The sequence below is a fragment of the Podarcis tiliguerta genome, assembly GCF_965153285.1.
Source record: "Podarcis tiliguerta genome assembly, chromosome: 1".
NCBI lineage: Eukaryota > Metazoa > Chordata > Lepidosauria > Squamata > Lacertidae > Podarcis > Podarcis tiliguerta.
Window position 1 is genome coordinate 51,921,769 of NC_139534.1, and position 13,331 is coordinate 51,935,099.

Here is a 13,331-nt window from a genome sequence, read left to right on the forward strand (position 1 = left end):
AAAGCTACAAAACATATAGGACATGCCTTTCATACCAAATCAGTCCAAATCCTAACTGAGTGGTCTTGACATCAAATACATCACCATTCAACCCCAGCATCTCTAACTCCACAGGAGCTCTTGACCTGCAAGAGACATAATCAACACTCTTGGACATGCTCCCAAGGTCACTTAACAGCAATGCATTAATGTTAGGCAAAGTCACCTTCATACCACTCTAAATGCTCTGATTAGATAAGAACATAATAAAACCCTGTTGCTAGTTCAGACCAAAGGCCCAACCAGCCCAACATCCTATTCTTACAGTGGAGCAACCAGATGCCTATAGGATGAACAAGAAAATAGTTTAAACTTCTAGTTAAATACTCATCTGTATTAAGTGCACTTGTGAACACTTCCTTTTGCAACAATGGATTAAGACACTGTTAGTTTAAATAGCTTTATTAATGCAGAAAGAAACAGCAGCCCCAGCTGAAGGGGGGCAAGGAAGCCATGGGAGCGAGCAGTCAAGCTCAGGGAAACCTCTGCTGTTCTCTCAAACACAGGAAAGATCCATTAATAAATGAGGCACAACACTTCCCTCCAGGGAAACTGTGCATGGCCTATAGACAGAGACCCACATAGGACCAAGATGCTGGGGATGGTGATGGGAGAATGTCAGGTGACACCAGTCTCCCGTCTTCAGGAGTGTATGTCCAGTCAATGAGTAATGGAGGCGCAGGGCCTGCCACAGAGGAGGTTATAGCCAACAAGTGCTGGAAACTGCAGGGAACCAAGGTTTCAGAAACAATCCATTTCCATGCTCTGGGGATCCAAGGCAGTCCAGAATGATCCATGTTCCCTCAAACCCATAGCAGGCTTGAGTATGCTCCCTGTCTTTGGATTCTGTGGCAAGTTGGGCATCATCCTTGCCCTCATGCTCTGGGCCATCCCTGCCCAGTGTCCTTTCTGTACCCACTCAAATGCATAAGCTGTGCTCCTTGCGTACCGTGCACTTCCGGCACTGCACCACACAGCACCAATGGAAGCGGCAAAGGCAGTTCTCTTCCAGGAGAAGTGTTTCGTCGTGGTGGCCGCGCCCACAACATAGCAGGTCGCAGCCACTCATGTCCATGGCGGTGCTGTTGCACACTCGTCCACGCGTGCCCAGCGAACCCGTCTTGCGGTTAGCCACGCAGAAGTCAGGTGAGTCGGCAGAGTAGATGAGGTCCTGCCGGTCCGGGGGCTTGATATTCCGTCCCACAGGGATGAGTGTCTTGCCATCGTTGCCGCCCATCACTTTAAAAGCCCCATTAAAGCGTTCAAGGAGGCGGTCACCCACCTCCCGGAAAGGCGGCATCTTCTTCCAGCAGGTGCGTAATGCACAGGAACCCGAAAGTCCATGACACTTGCACTCTGTCCGCATGTGGTTCTTCACTGCCTGGAAGGAGGAAAAGAAACAGCCATTGGAGAAAACAATTCATACCTCCAAGAACACACTGCAATGGTGAAAGTGGCAAAATCAAAATCAGCTCACCACAGAGCTGAACTACAACTCCCATCAGCCTATGCTGCCTGGGGCTGATGGGAACTGTAGCCCAAGACAACTGGAGGGCACTAGGTTGGCAAAGGCTGCTTTCAACTACAAGGGAAGGTGGGGTCAAGAAAGCTCATTTTGAGCCTAAAAGAGAAAATGAAAATGCATGTCATCCACAGTCAGATTACTGTGTTCTGGCCCTTAGACCCTGAGAATGACATTGCCTATCAGTGCCTTACATTCACAAAAGAGGAGGGAGGTGGTGTCAACAGCACCATGCTTTAGAAGCCAGATTATGAAGGAGATAATATCTCAGGAGAACTAGGTTCCCTGTCCCCACCTCCTTCCCATATTCTGAATATGGACCAAAAGACTCTGACTGGGTTACCCTCTTCTACATGTGAGAGCATGTAATACAACAGTAATATTTAGCATTTATGTGATACAGTCCTGGAACATTTGGAACGCTTTACATATGCTATATCAAGAATTCTACAACAACCCTGCAGTGTAGGCCAGTATTATTATCCTCATATTGAGGGTGGTGGGTTGAAATTGCCAGTTGCCTAAATCTACCCCTACAAAGCTTGTTGCTACTGGATTTGATCCAGGCTCATGCACCTCCCACATTTCAGTACTACATCACATGAGCTCTCTAAGCATGTAAGTGCATAGATCTGTCTGCTTTGCATACCTGTTCATAAACTGTCTAACTGTCCCCTCTGGCCTTGTGTATTATTATCCATTGATAAATTGATGGTTCTGATGGGGATCATGAAATCTTCTTGTTCTGCCAGCCAGTATGTTTTTGGTGGTAATCCAGGATGAGCCCCAGGACTGATTGAGGGGATGGAAAAGACAGGCAGAGGCAGGAGGAGGAAGAGGATACCTAAAGATTACAGAGGGAAATTCAGGTGGCAGGCAATGAAGGCAGGTTGAAAGAGATGCCTAGCCTATCAAGGGAACATGCTTTGGTTATAGGGCATCCAGGGTTGAATCATGAAGTTAGAAGCAAGCTTGCAGAAAGGGAGGGAAAATACAAAGAGTTTGATGTGGGTGGGTAAGAGAGAGAGTGCATGCTTGGGATGGAGAGTTGGGAATAAACACTTCATCCAACTCTAGCATTTTTGCACCATTAAAAATGATGGCCAACTAAAGTTAAGGAACAACAGCTTAAAGCAGGCCTGATCAGCTAAAGGATGATTTTTAGATATGAATTTGAGGTGGGTATAAATACTTTTGATAATCAGTTGTTACTCTGATGTGTGGGATTTTATGGTATAGCTGTGTACAGATCTTCTGGCAGGGAAGTATTCCTCCAACTCCCAATAGTAAAAAGTGTCCAAATTGTTCTACACATATTTCAAATGAATTAATAGTTGGCATAGTGTTGGGGCAGGAACTCTGGCTTGCTGTACCATGGAAATGAAGCCCAGTGAGACAGGGATGGCCAAATACCTGGCAGTGGCACTTGTGCCCTATATTGCCACCCACTGCAGGCTACAGCCCTTGATCTAATTTTATGTGGCCTTTGGCCAATTTTTTTAATCCCTCTGCAAGCGCTGAATTCAGCCCTCTGGGATGAGCAATCTACCCAATTTCTGGCAGCCTGCAGGGCAGTGAGGCAGGGGGCAGGGGGAGAGAGGGAGAGGAAATTCAGGGGTGGGTGTGGGTGTGAGAGAGAGAGAGAGAGAGAGACGGGGGGGGGGAGAGAGGAAAGGGGTGTCAGAAAGAATGGGGAGAAAAGAGGTGGACCCTTCCACTTTTGGCTCTGGGCCACCGCTGGCTTTCGCCTCACTCACCAACAGATTACCCCAAGAAAATATGCCCAACAGAAAAACCTACACTGATTTTCTCCACTTGTTGGTCCTAAAGCCCCTACCTCCAGCTTTATGTGCACATGCCTGTACAGTATTAGCAGATAACATGGCAGCAGTAGTGACAGTGTCTGCAAGCAAAAGGGACTACAGCATGCTGCTGTAGCCACAGGATACTCTGCCCCATTACTGCATGGAACAGAGCATGGCCAAATGCACATGCATAACAGCAATCCTTAGCCCTAGAACCGGATGAGGGCTCAAGCTGTGTGAGAGCAGTTGGGGTGATGACCTTGACCATAGAAATAGGTCTGGACACAAGGCAGGGCTGTGTCACTGGAGTGGAAGTGAGGATATGACGGGCAGCCAAGTTAAGCCTAAGCAGGCCATGTTCTGGCAAGTTAAAAGGGCAGTCACGGTTCTCCCCACCCACCAAGGAAGAAGGCCGGGTTGCCTGTGGAGAGAGGATTCCAGATACCCACGTAGTGAGGGGAAGCTGCCCTTACCAGGCGTCCTGCTTCGTTGTTGTGCAGGTCAATGAGAGTTCGAATGTCGCTCTTGCCACGCTTGCGCTTAGCGTCCATGAACTGGCGGGATTTCTCATAGCCAAAGTCAACATCATCCCCGCAGCCGCCCCACTCCCAAGCGGAGCCCTCTGACCCTGTGATGGCGGGGGGCAGAGGAGGCGACCGGCTCCGAGTCGCCTCACAACCGCATGGCAGCAACTCGCCCATGCTGCAGGCCTGGGTGACGGCATGGCTCACGCCGGCCGCTGTGATGGCATAGACAAAGGCTGTCTCCCGGATATCTGTGTAAGAGAGTGAGAGGGCAGAGCAGGGGAAGAAGAAAGAAATGGAGAACATCAAATGGAGTCAGGTTTAAACAAACAAACAAACAAGCCACTAGTTCATGGGCCTGCCAAGGGTAAATCTGGCAAAAAGCATGGCCTTTAAAAAAGCATAACAAACAGAAATCCAACCAGTGAAGATTCCCCCCACTGCAGTTCCAGGGTGGGTGCACCTGTTCAGTTTCTGCCTCCCCTTTGTTAAACACATTTTAAAAGTAGGGTGAGAGGAAGTAAACTCTGCTCCTTAGTAGAACTAAGTTGCCAGGCTTAAGAACCTCTTGGCCCTGCCTCCAGTCAGCTATCACCCAAAGAGGCCTATCTCGGCCTCCAATATTAACTTCAAACTCCAGCTATCTGTAGAATCTAACGTTGCAGCCTTATGCTGGGAGTAAGGCCCACTGTAATCAGTAGGCCCGCTGGTGACATTTTAAAACTAGTGAACGCACTCCCCCCTCCAAAAAAATAATAATACTGGGAATTGTAATTTATTATGGGTTTTTTGGAATTGTAGCTCTGTAAAAGGTAAACTACAGCCCCCAGGATTCTTTGGAGCGATGGGCTTTAAATGTCTGCCTACGGCTGCGTGGGACTGGACTATACAGGAAGGAAGTACTGCAGCTTTCCCAGCTGAGGGGACACAAGGGCTGGTTGACTGGACAAGAGGCTGCCGCTCGAGTGGCCACCACTGGCTGTTTTTGTTCGTTTGTTTTTAACCCGAGTGAGGCAGCAGCTTGGGGTGCCATGCAAAGCGCGGCAGAGCGGGAGGCGGTCATAGTTGCCTCACCCGGCACAGTCCGGCGGGAGATTATCCCGCGCAAATCTCAGCGAAAAATGCGCGGCAGCTACGGACGAGAATTGCGCGGCCCCGGTTGAGCTCTTCTTGCTCAGCAGCCCGTCGGAAAACGCGGCGGGTAGAAAAATCAATCTACTCCAATAAGGAATTGCTTTGCTGCCCGAGCCCGGCAACCAGAGGGCAAGGCCGGGTTGGAATGCCCCTCCCCCCGCTCTCCTCCTCCTCCTCCACCCCAATAACCTGGATTCTTATTGACAGCGGGGCGCCAGTCGCCCCTCCGCCGCGGGACACGAGTTCCAGGCATCCCTCGCCATGCCGGGACCTGCCACAGCCAAAGGGGGATTCTCCTTTTGCTTGCTCCGGCACCAGGCGCCGCACCCGCCGGGGGCTCAGTCACTCCCGTCCGCCCGCCCTCCTCCTCTCACTTTGCCAGCAGTCGCCCGGCTTGTTACAAACCCGGAGCCGCCCGCCGGGCTGAGATACCAGGAGCGAAGGACACGGAGGGAGGACGGGATGAAAACGGGCGGGCTTCTCTCTCTGCGTTGCAGGAGGGCATTCCTTTACGTGGCCGGCTACCCGGCTCGGCAGCAACAAGTTCCCATGCATTTTGCCCGCAGCATCTTCGAGCATACCTTCCTGCGTTGCACAAGCAACACCACCCCCGATCCAGTTTCTATCCATGCTCCGCCGCCACCAAGGTTCACTTGCTTAGTCCCTTGGACTCTAATCGTCGCCTTAAGACATATACGGTAAATGTCCAAGGGAGAAGGGCAGGTGGAATGCCGCGGCTTGCTAATTAGGGAGTGAAATGACCGACAAGGGAAAGAGCCTTCCATTCTTTTACTTCCGTAGGTTTCGAACTACACCAGATGGGCTTCTTCTCTGGCTGGAAAGGGCTCTGAAGATCAAATATCTAAGGGAAATATTGTCATCGTCAGCATGTGCTCTCAATAGAAATGGCAGCCACTGTGTATAAGCCCGTATAGACTGGTGAGGGTGTGGGGATTTGGGGGGCTGCGTTTTGCAACATCTTATTATTGCAATAATAGTGCATTGGTAGTGGGTTTATATTGGATCATCCCTGTACTATTCTGCTTTATTAGTTGCATTGCAATGCTTCCCCAGTATTACTGTATTATTGCCATCTGAAAGGGCACAACAAAATCAAGAAAAACAACAGCATGAGTAACTTTGTGGTTTAAAGTTATAGGATTTAAGTAGGAAGTTATGGGACATGAACTGATCAGAAGCAGAGCAGTATGTCCACCCTGAAACTTTTGCAGGTATTGGGAGTGGGATGTGTAGAGCCCCTGTTGTGTATTCCAGTATACAGAAATTATAACACTGACCTCCCAAGTTGGTGTCCAAAACGTCCTGTGAAATTTTCCTCAAAAAGGTGGCTCTTATTTTTACGAATCCTTTTTATGAGCCTGACAACATTAGTCGTGCCCATAGTGTGCCTGTTGCTGGCCCTAGGGCAGTGCACCAGGATCCTGCCCTGTCCTTTTGACCTGCCTGTCTGCTTACATTTGGGGCAGGGCTGGAAAAAAAACAACACCATCCAGTATTGTGGCAAGGGGGCTTCCTGGGGTGTGTGTTATTTATTGCCCAGGCCCCTATTCTGTCAGGTTGCTGGGAAGCCTGGAGGAAGCTATAAGGACATGTAGGAGCACAGTCTAATTGGGGGGGGGGGCGGAATGGGGGGGCAGTAAATCACTCCCAGACACGGATACATTCTTGGGCTTTATTAAAAGCTGCTGTATTGTCTGGGAGCACCCATAATTGCTTCATTACAAGGACAGTGAGACATGTCATAGCAGTAAACCTTCGGCCTGTAGCAATAACCTGTGCCGCCCTGAGGACCCAGCAATTCTCTTGCCTCACATACTCTAATGCAGTGTTGTCCTGTGCCTTCTGTGGGAGCGAGGGGAGGGGGAGACACAAGGCAACCCCCCACCTAGGAAAATGTATCCCAGAAAGGTCCTAGTCCAACATCTAATTCCCGTACCACACTGGCTATTGCATCCAGCCACAGTGCAGAAAATATTTGGACAGGGAAAGTGTTGTTTTTTCCATGAGTGACCTTGATTTCATGCACAAAGCAATGAAAGGCAGCACCCAGTTTCATTTTGAGGACTGTCCCCAGATTAAAGAAATCTTAGTCAGTAAATCAAGTGTTTAAATCAGTCACTTAAATTTGTGTGCATTTGCATATGAATAAATCAGTAGCTATACATAAAATGCACATTTCCTTTGCCTTTCAGTGATCTATGCACATGTCACAACAGGCATCTTAAAAGAGCCATTTCTTCCTTTGGATGAGAAAAGGAGGGCTGCTTCTGAGAAGAGCCTGCTACTGTGGTTTTTTGTAAGTACCTAGCAATTAAAATAATTACAATTTGTTTTTAAATATCAGCTGCCTGGAGGAACATTTTTAATTGATAAAAAAGGTTTCAATCAATTAATCAACCATGTTGCAGCCCTTCAGAAAAATGGATAACGCTTCTTCCCTTATAAATGATATAAATGAAATTAGTTGTAGGGCTTGGAGCATATAAAGGTTTCTTCCCAATATTTTCCAACATGGAAAGCACTTCGGTGCTGGAAATGATTTGAAACCCTTGTGTGTATCATCACATGCAACAGCTGCAGAGACATGTACGTTTCATGCAAATTATGAAATGCATGTGGCAACTGACATGCAGAATGCAGACTACTTCACACCTTGACATATTTTCTGTGTACACACAAAGTTGAAGCTGGTGACGTGTGAAGATTTTGCAGGCTGACTGAAAAATATGGTTGCTGTCTGGAGGCCTCAGTACTTTTCAGCATATCACAGCGGGGGGCGGGGACGCTTCTCTTCATGGATACACTTCAGCATTCAGGCATAGACAGAAGGTCACACGCACACCAGGTCTCCTATTCCACTTTAACTATCATAGAGAATTATGGGAACTGCAGTTTGTTTAGGGCTCTGGGAACCGCAGCTCTGTGTGGTCAGCACTTTTAATAAACGACACTTCCCAGGATTCTTTGGGGATTCCATGACTGCTTAGTAGGATACTGCTTTAGATGTATGGTGTCGATGTGGCCAGACAGAAAAGCATTTCTGCTGATTCTGCATCGCTTTGCCCAGTGGTAGAGCTAGACCTGCCTTCTAGTCTCTGGGAAAATCCCAAAGGGAGAAATTGCCTCCCCAAACAACAGCTCACCCTGCTGTAGGATCTTGCCGAAATATTTGCTGTGGCTGGTGCAGTTCCAGCGACGAAAGCGGAATTGGTACTGGCACTCCCGCACGCCCAGCCTGGCCCCCTTGGCCACCTCCTGCATGATCTCAGGCTCCGTCTGGCACAGCTCAGCCTGCTTCCCAGCCAGCCGCTTGGTCTTCCGGCAGATGCTGTTGGGATCCATGACCAATGGGCTGCCCACTGCCCTGGAGAGGTTGGAGGGAAAAGAAAAGGAAAAACACTCTAGCTACATAGAAATGGTTAGGCCTAGGATAGGCATCAAAGATATTGGGTGTTTTCCAGGGGACATTTTCATTGAGCATTAATCCTGATTTGTTTGCAGGGAGTTTAGAGGATGTTGGCTATTAAATGAGCATTCATTCTGATCTTATGCAGGGAAGCTAGACAATGTAGCATCAAGACAAGTGCTATGCCACACCTCCCAGTGCATGGGCATAGCAAGCTGAGCTTTTTGTTGGGAGATTTGCTTTTGTTTGGGGGTCAGGCTTCTGCTGGGTGGGAGGAGCAGAACCTCCGTTAATTGAGTATTTTCAATGCTTTTCAATACTTTTTGAGGATTTGGGGGGACGGGCTACACCCCTTGGCTACGCCCATGTCCCAGTGCATTTTTCTATCACTTTCCTTCTCTCAAAAAGTCTGTCTTTTGCGGAAGCAGGTTTGTTGCGCAAGACCTTCCAATCAGCTTTAATTGTGCAACCTTAATTTGTCAGCAGGTGATTGAATCCCACCTGCAAATAGCAACCATCTGGGAAAGCCCCAAAATGATAAAATTATCCACTGAACCCAGATGTCTATGCAAAGCCAGTCTAGAAACAAGAAGACTTTTTTTCCCCTCTGATTTTAAGTAAATTTGTTGCAATTTTATTAGTTTTAATAGTGGCACAGTTAGTAGGGGTTTTGAGTCCACATCTTCCAGCTGACAATTGTTCTTTATTGGGGTTGTTGTTTTGGACAGGGAGGCGCCCCCTACATAGCTTTGGGTTGGGTTATTGATGTTCCTTTTTAAGTCCATCATATTTATGGGCTTTATTTCCTATTTTGTTCATAGTAATGCCTTGAGGTTTTAGAGTAGGTGACACTCAAATAACTTACACTGATCTAATGAGAAAAAGGAGGCAGAATAGAATGCAGTCTTCTAAAAGGATGCAAAGCCAACTTTAAAAAGCATTGGGGTTGAGTATTTTACAATACAAATGCTCTTATAAGTAATTAAAAAAACACTTTATTGTATTCAAAGTTTGACAGTATTTTCAAGGAATATGGATGACTGATGTAAATCCTAGCTAAAGTCCCAGGAATAAGCGTAAACCTCATTCTCTGAGGAGCATCCTAAGTGCGTATCGTTTCTGCTCCTACTTGGTGACTTTACTGTACTTTGAATTATATATATTTGTATTGTTTTGTTTTAATATTTATTCTCTGCTCTGGGCCCTTTAGGTGAAGAATGGATTACAAAAGTTCTAAAATACCTAACTACTACAACAAAAACATCTGCTGTGCTAGGTCAGACTGAAGCACACTTGCTGTCTGTAACAATGGCAAACCAGATGCCCTGGAAATACTCACTAACAGGGCAAAAAGCACTCATTGCCTGTGGTTTGTCCTCATCTTAAGTACCGGTACATAGGAATTGCTATGCTGGCTTACATCAAAGGACCCTCCAGCTCTGCATTGTGTTTAGCCAATGAAATTACTTCCAGTATATACAGAACCAGCATCCACACAAACGGTGAGGATTGGGACTGTTACTTCTCCCTCCCTGAAGCTTAGCATTGGCACCCCACAGGGATGTGTGCTAAGTCCCTACCTGTACTCGTTGTACACCTATGACTGCATATCATCTGATCCATCCACAGTAATTATTAAGTTTGCAGATGATACTACCATAATGGGCCTAATTGCAGGCGGAGATGAAACAGCGTACAGGGGGGAGGTTCAAAAAGTATCTACATGGTGCTTAGAGAATAACTTGCACCTAAATATTAGTAAGACAAAGGAGATGGTGTTGGACTTCCGGAGGAAGAGAGGGGAACCTGCCCTGTTGTATATCGGGGGGGGGGGGGGCTGTGTGGAGACAGTCTCCTCCTTTAAATTCCTGGGAGTTTACCTTAGAGAGGACCTCACTTGGAAAATCAACATAACTCAGGTGGTCAGAAAGGCCCAACAGAGACTCCATTTCCTCAGGGTCTTGCGAAAGAATAATGTTAAACAACAGTTGATGAACTTTTACCGGTCCACGATAGAAAGTGTCCTTTCATATTGTATCACAGTGTAGTATGCTGGCCTGACAGCCACGGACAGAAAGTCTCTACAGAGGGTGGTGAACACAGCACATGATATCATGGGCTGTCCCTTGAGTCCGCTAGATGACATCGCAAGGGATCGTTGCCTTAGGAGAGTGAAAAAAATTCACAGGGATTACTCACACCCGGCTATCACCTCTTTAATCTTCTACCCTTGGGCAGGAGATATAGAAGTATATTTAATCAGCTGCACCAATAGGCTAAAAAATAGCTTCTATCCGTGGACTGTTAGGCTGTTGAACGGAAAATAACAGCGAAATTGACTTGCGAGGTGGTGTGTTGTTTAAAAAGGGATTGAGTGTTTGGGGGCAGAGGCTTGTTTAATTTCATTGTACACAGGTTGTACAATGACAATAAAGGTATTATTATTATTATTATTATTATTATTTCTTTTCCTAGCTGCCACTTTCTCAATCTGACAGCTGTTTCACATGACCCCCCCCCCAAAAAAAAATCACCACCAGTTGACTTTTAGGTGGGCTTTTAGCAAATTGCTCTGACATAACTTGAGACTTGTTTTCCCCCTTAGGCCAGGGCAGGGTGATCTTCACTTGTCACTGGGAAGCTGTTCTACACACTGGGAACCATTCTACACAGAATAGAACAGGAGACTTGGGGTTGTAGAATTCTGGGCTGTACTTCAGACTACAAGTAAGAGGGGGGTGGGTCATATACCGTATTTTTCGCCCTATAGGACGCACCGTCCCATAAGGCGCACCTAGTTTTTCGGGGGGGAAATAAAGGGGGGGTGAATTATTTCCCCACCAGGCGTGGGGCTGGGGCGGGGGAAGCCCGAGCTTCCCCCGACCCCAGCCCCCAAACAGGCAGCTCTCTGCAAGCCGTGGGAACCCAGCGCTGGCTCCCGCTGCTTGCGGAGAGGTGCGCGAAGCCTGGACGCGCTGAGCTCAGCGCGCGCAGGCTTCAGCATGCAGGCAACTCTCCGCAAGCAGCGGGAGCCCAGCGCTGGGCTCCCGCTGCTTGCGGAGAGGTGCGCGAAGCCTGGAGAGCAAGAGGGGTCAGTGCGCACCGACCCCTCTCGCTCTCCAGGCTTCAGCGAAAGCCTGCATTCGCCCCATAGGACGCACACACATTTCCCCTTCGTTTTTGAAGGGGGAAAAGTGCGTCATATAGGGCGAAAAATACGGTATATCTTTGAATACTTCCCCATATTTTCTTTTAATTCCATGAATGTAGTAACCTTAAGGAAAGGGTTACACTAAATCTCTTCTTCAGCCATGCTTGTTTTCTATAGACAGAATGGGTTTTTAAAAATAAAAATAAATACTCTTAACTACAGTCTGACATGGTATAGTCTAAGAACAGGTCGTCTCACCATCACTTTATTCTATGCAAAATGGTCCATAGTCCTGAGCAAGTCCATAAAACACAGTGGGTTGTATTTTACCAAGTCATACCCCAGAGCAGACCAATTGAAATCAATTGACTTAATTTACGCATAAATAATAACTGTTCTCAATAGGTCCACCCTGTGTATTACTTAAGTTGGATACAACTTCATGAATTCTAGAAATGTTGCTTGTTCTGGGGTAGGGAACAGCACAAGCCAGAGAAACAGGGGGAACATCTTTCTTTGTGAGGAAACAGCTGGCTGGCCTTGAAAAATGATAAAGGCCAGTAAACAAGCTCTGGCTGTATGCCAGCTTTCCTCCTTGGTTTACCAGACGATTCACAGTGCAGGGGTTTTACTCATCACACTTAAGAATGTGTTGTCAACTTTTTGGGGAGGCTAGTCCCAGGAATCTCCTCACCCTAGAATCCAAGGGGCTTCAATTCTCCCGGGAGAAACTTACAAACCTGTTTCATGTCAGATGCAGTCACATGCAACATCCAGATACTGTAATCTCCATGTTCATTTCTAAAAAGAACAATTTTGCTGCTTTCATGGTCATGGAGAAGAACTTGAAAATATGCCATGTTTCTGCTAAATTTCAAAGGCCAGAGAGGGGGTTTGGTGAGGCTCCCTGTGCTCAGGCACTTGGTGTAGCCCACATGCTTCCTTGTGCATCAACTCCTGAACATTTTCCTCCATCATATTTACTACCCATCAAAGAAACATGCAACTTTTTCAGTCTGCAACATGAAATGCAATGCATTTTAGATATCTGAGGCAGGGCTATGGGCTAGGAAGGGATGGATTGATACCAGGAAGGCAAGGAATAACATTAATCTGCTGTGCCCAGTGTTTCATTATTGTCCATTCTTTGCCTAGTGGCAAGCGGCTTAACAGTGTGTGATACCTGATGGTGGTATATAAATAGCAGCTTATTTCAGAGGAAACCTCAGCATCGCAGCACTTAAAATTCAGAAGACTGCCAGCCTGTTCAGAGTCCCAGATAGTGGAGCTAACAGATCTTACAGGGGATTTCCCCACTTGGATCTCTGCCTATCTTGTTGGATAAGAGGGCACAAAAAGGCTCCTTACTGCCTGGCTCATCTTCTGCCATTCTCAGCAAGTTCTGTAGGAATCAAAATGAAGAAGATGAGTCACTAGAGAAGCTGAGGCAGCCAGGGGATTTCCAGTAATGGTTCAACCCAACTCAGTGACCTGGGTACATGTCCAGAGAGGAAGTTATAAAGCACAGGGTTTAAGGAATCCTTGTGCACCACCCATGAACTTTGAAGGCAATGACTGTGCTTGTGAATGAGACCACACAGGCAGTGCTGCACTTTCTATTTGTACGATCTTCATAGCCATCCATTATGATCCCGTCATGAGCTGCTTCTGCTCTGCATCATACTGGCAATAGCTCTAGAATGAGGCATCCCTTGTGTAACGGGGTGTG

General features: G+C 47.2%; 1 protein-coding gene across 4 annotated transcripts in view; it reads right to left on the bottom strand.

Moving 5' to 3' along the window:
- Positions 1-425: 425 nt before the first annotated feature.
- WNT6 (Wnt family member 6) overlaps positions 426-13,331 on the bottom strand; it is a gene marked incomplete at its 5' end in the record, with an annotated part of 51,272 nt that continues 38,366 nt past the window's right edge. For 2 of the 4 annotated variants that reach the window (XM_083441703.1, XM_083441705.1), the window contains 3 exons: positions 426-1,420; positions 3,840-4,141; positions 8,189-8,404. In XM_083441703.1, coding sequence (XP_083297829.1) covers positions 959-1,420; positions 3,840-4,141; positions 8,189-8,404 — 980 coding nt within the window. In that variant the 3' untranslated portion in view covers positions 426-958. Of the gene's footprint in view, positions 1,421-3,839; positions 4,142-8,188; positions 8,410-13,331 lie in introns of all 4 variants that reach the window. The other 2 variants (XM_083441704.1, XM_083441702.1) reach the window with 1 other exon arrangement.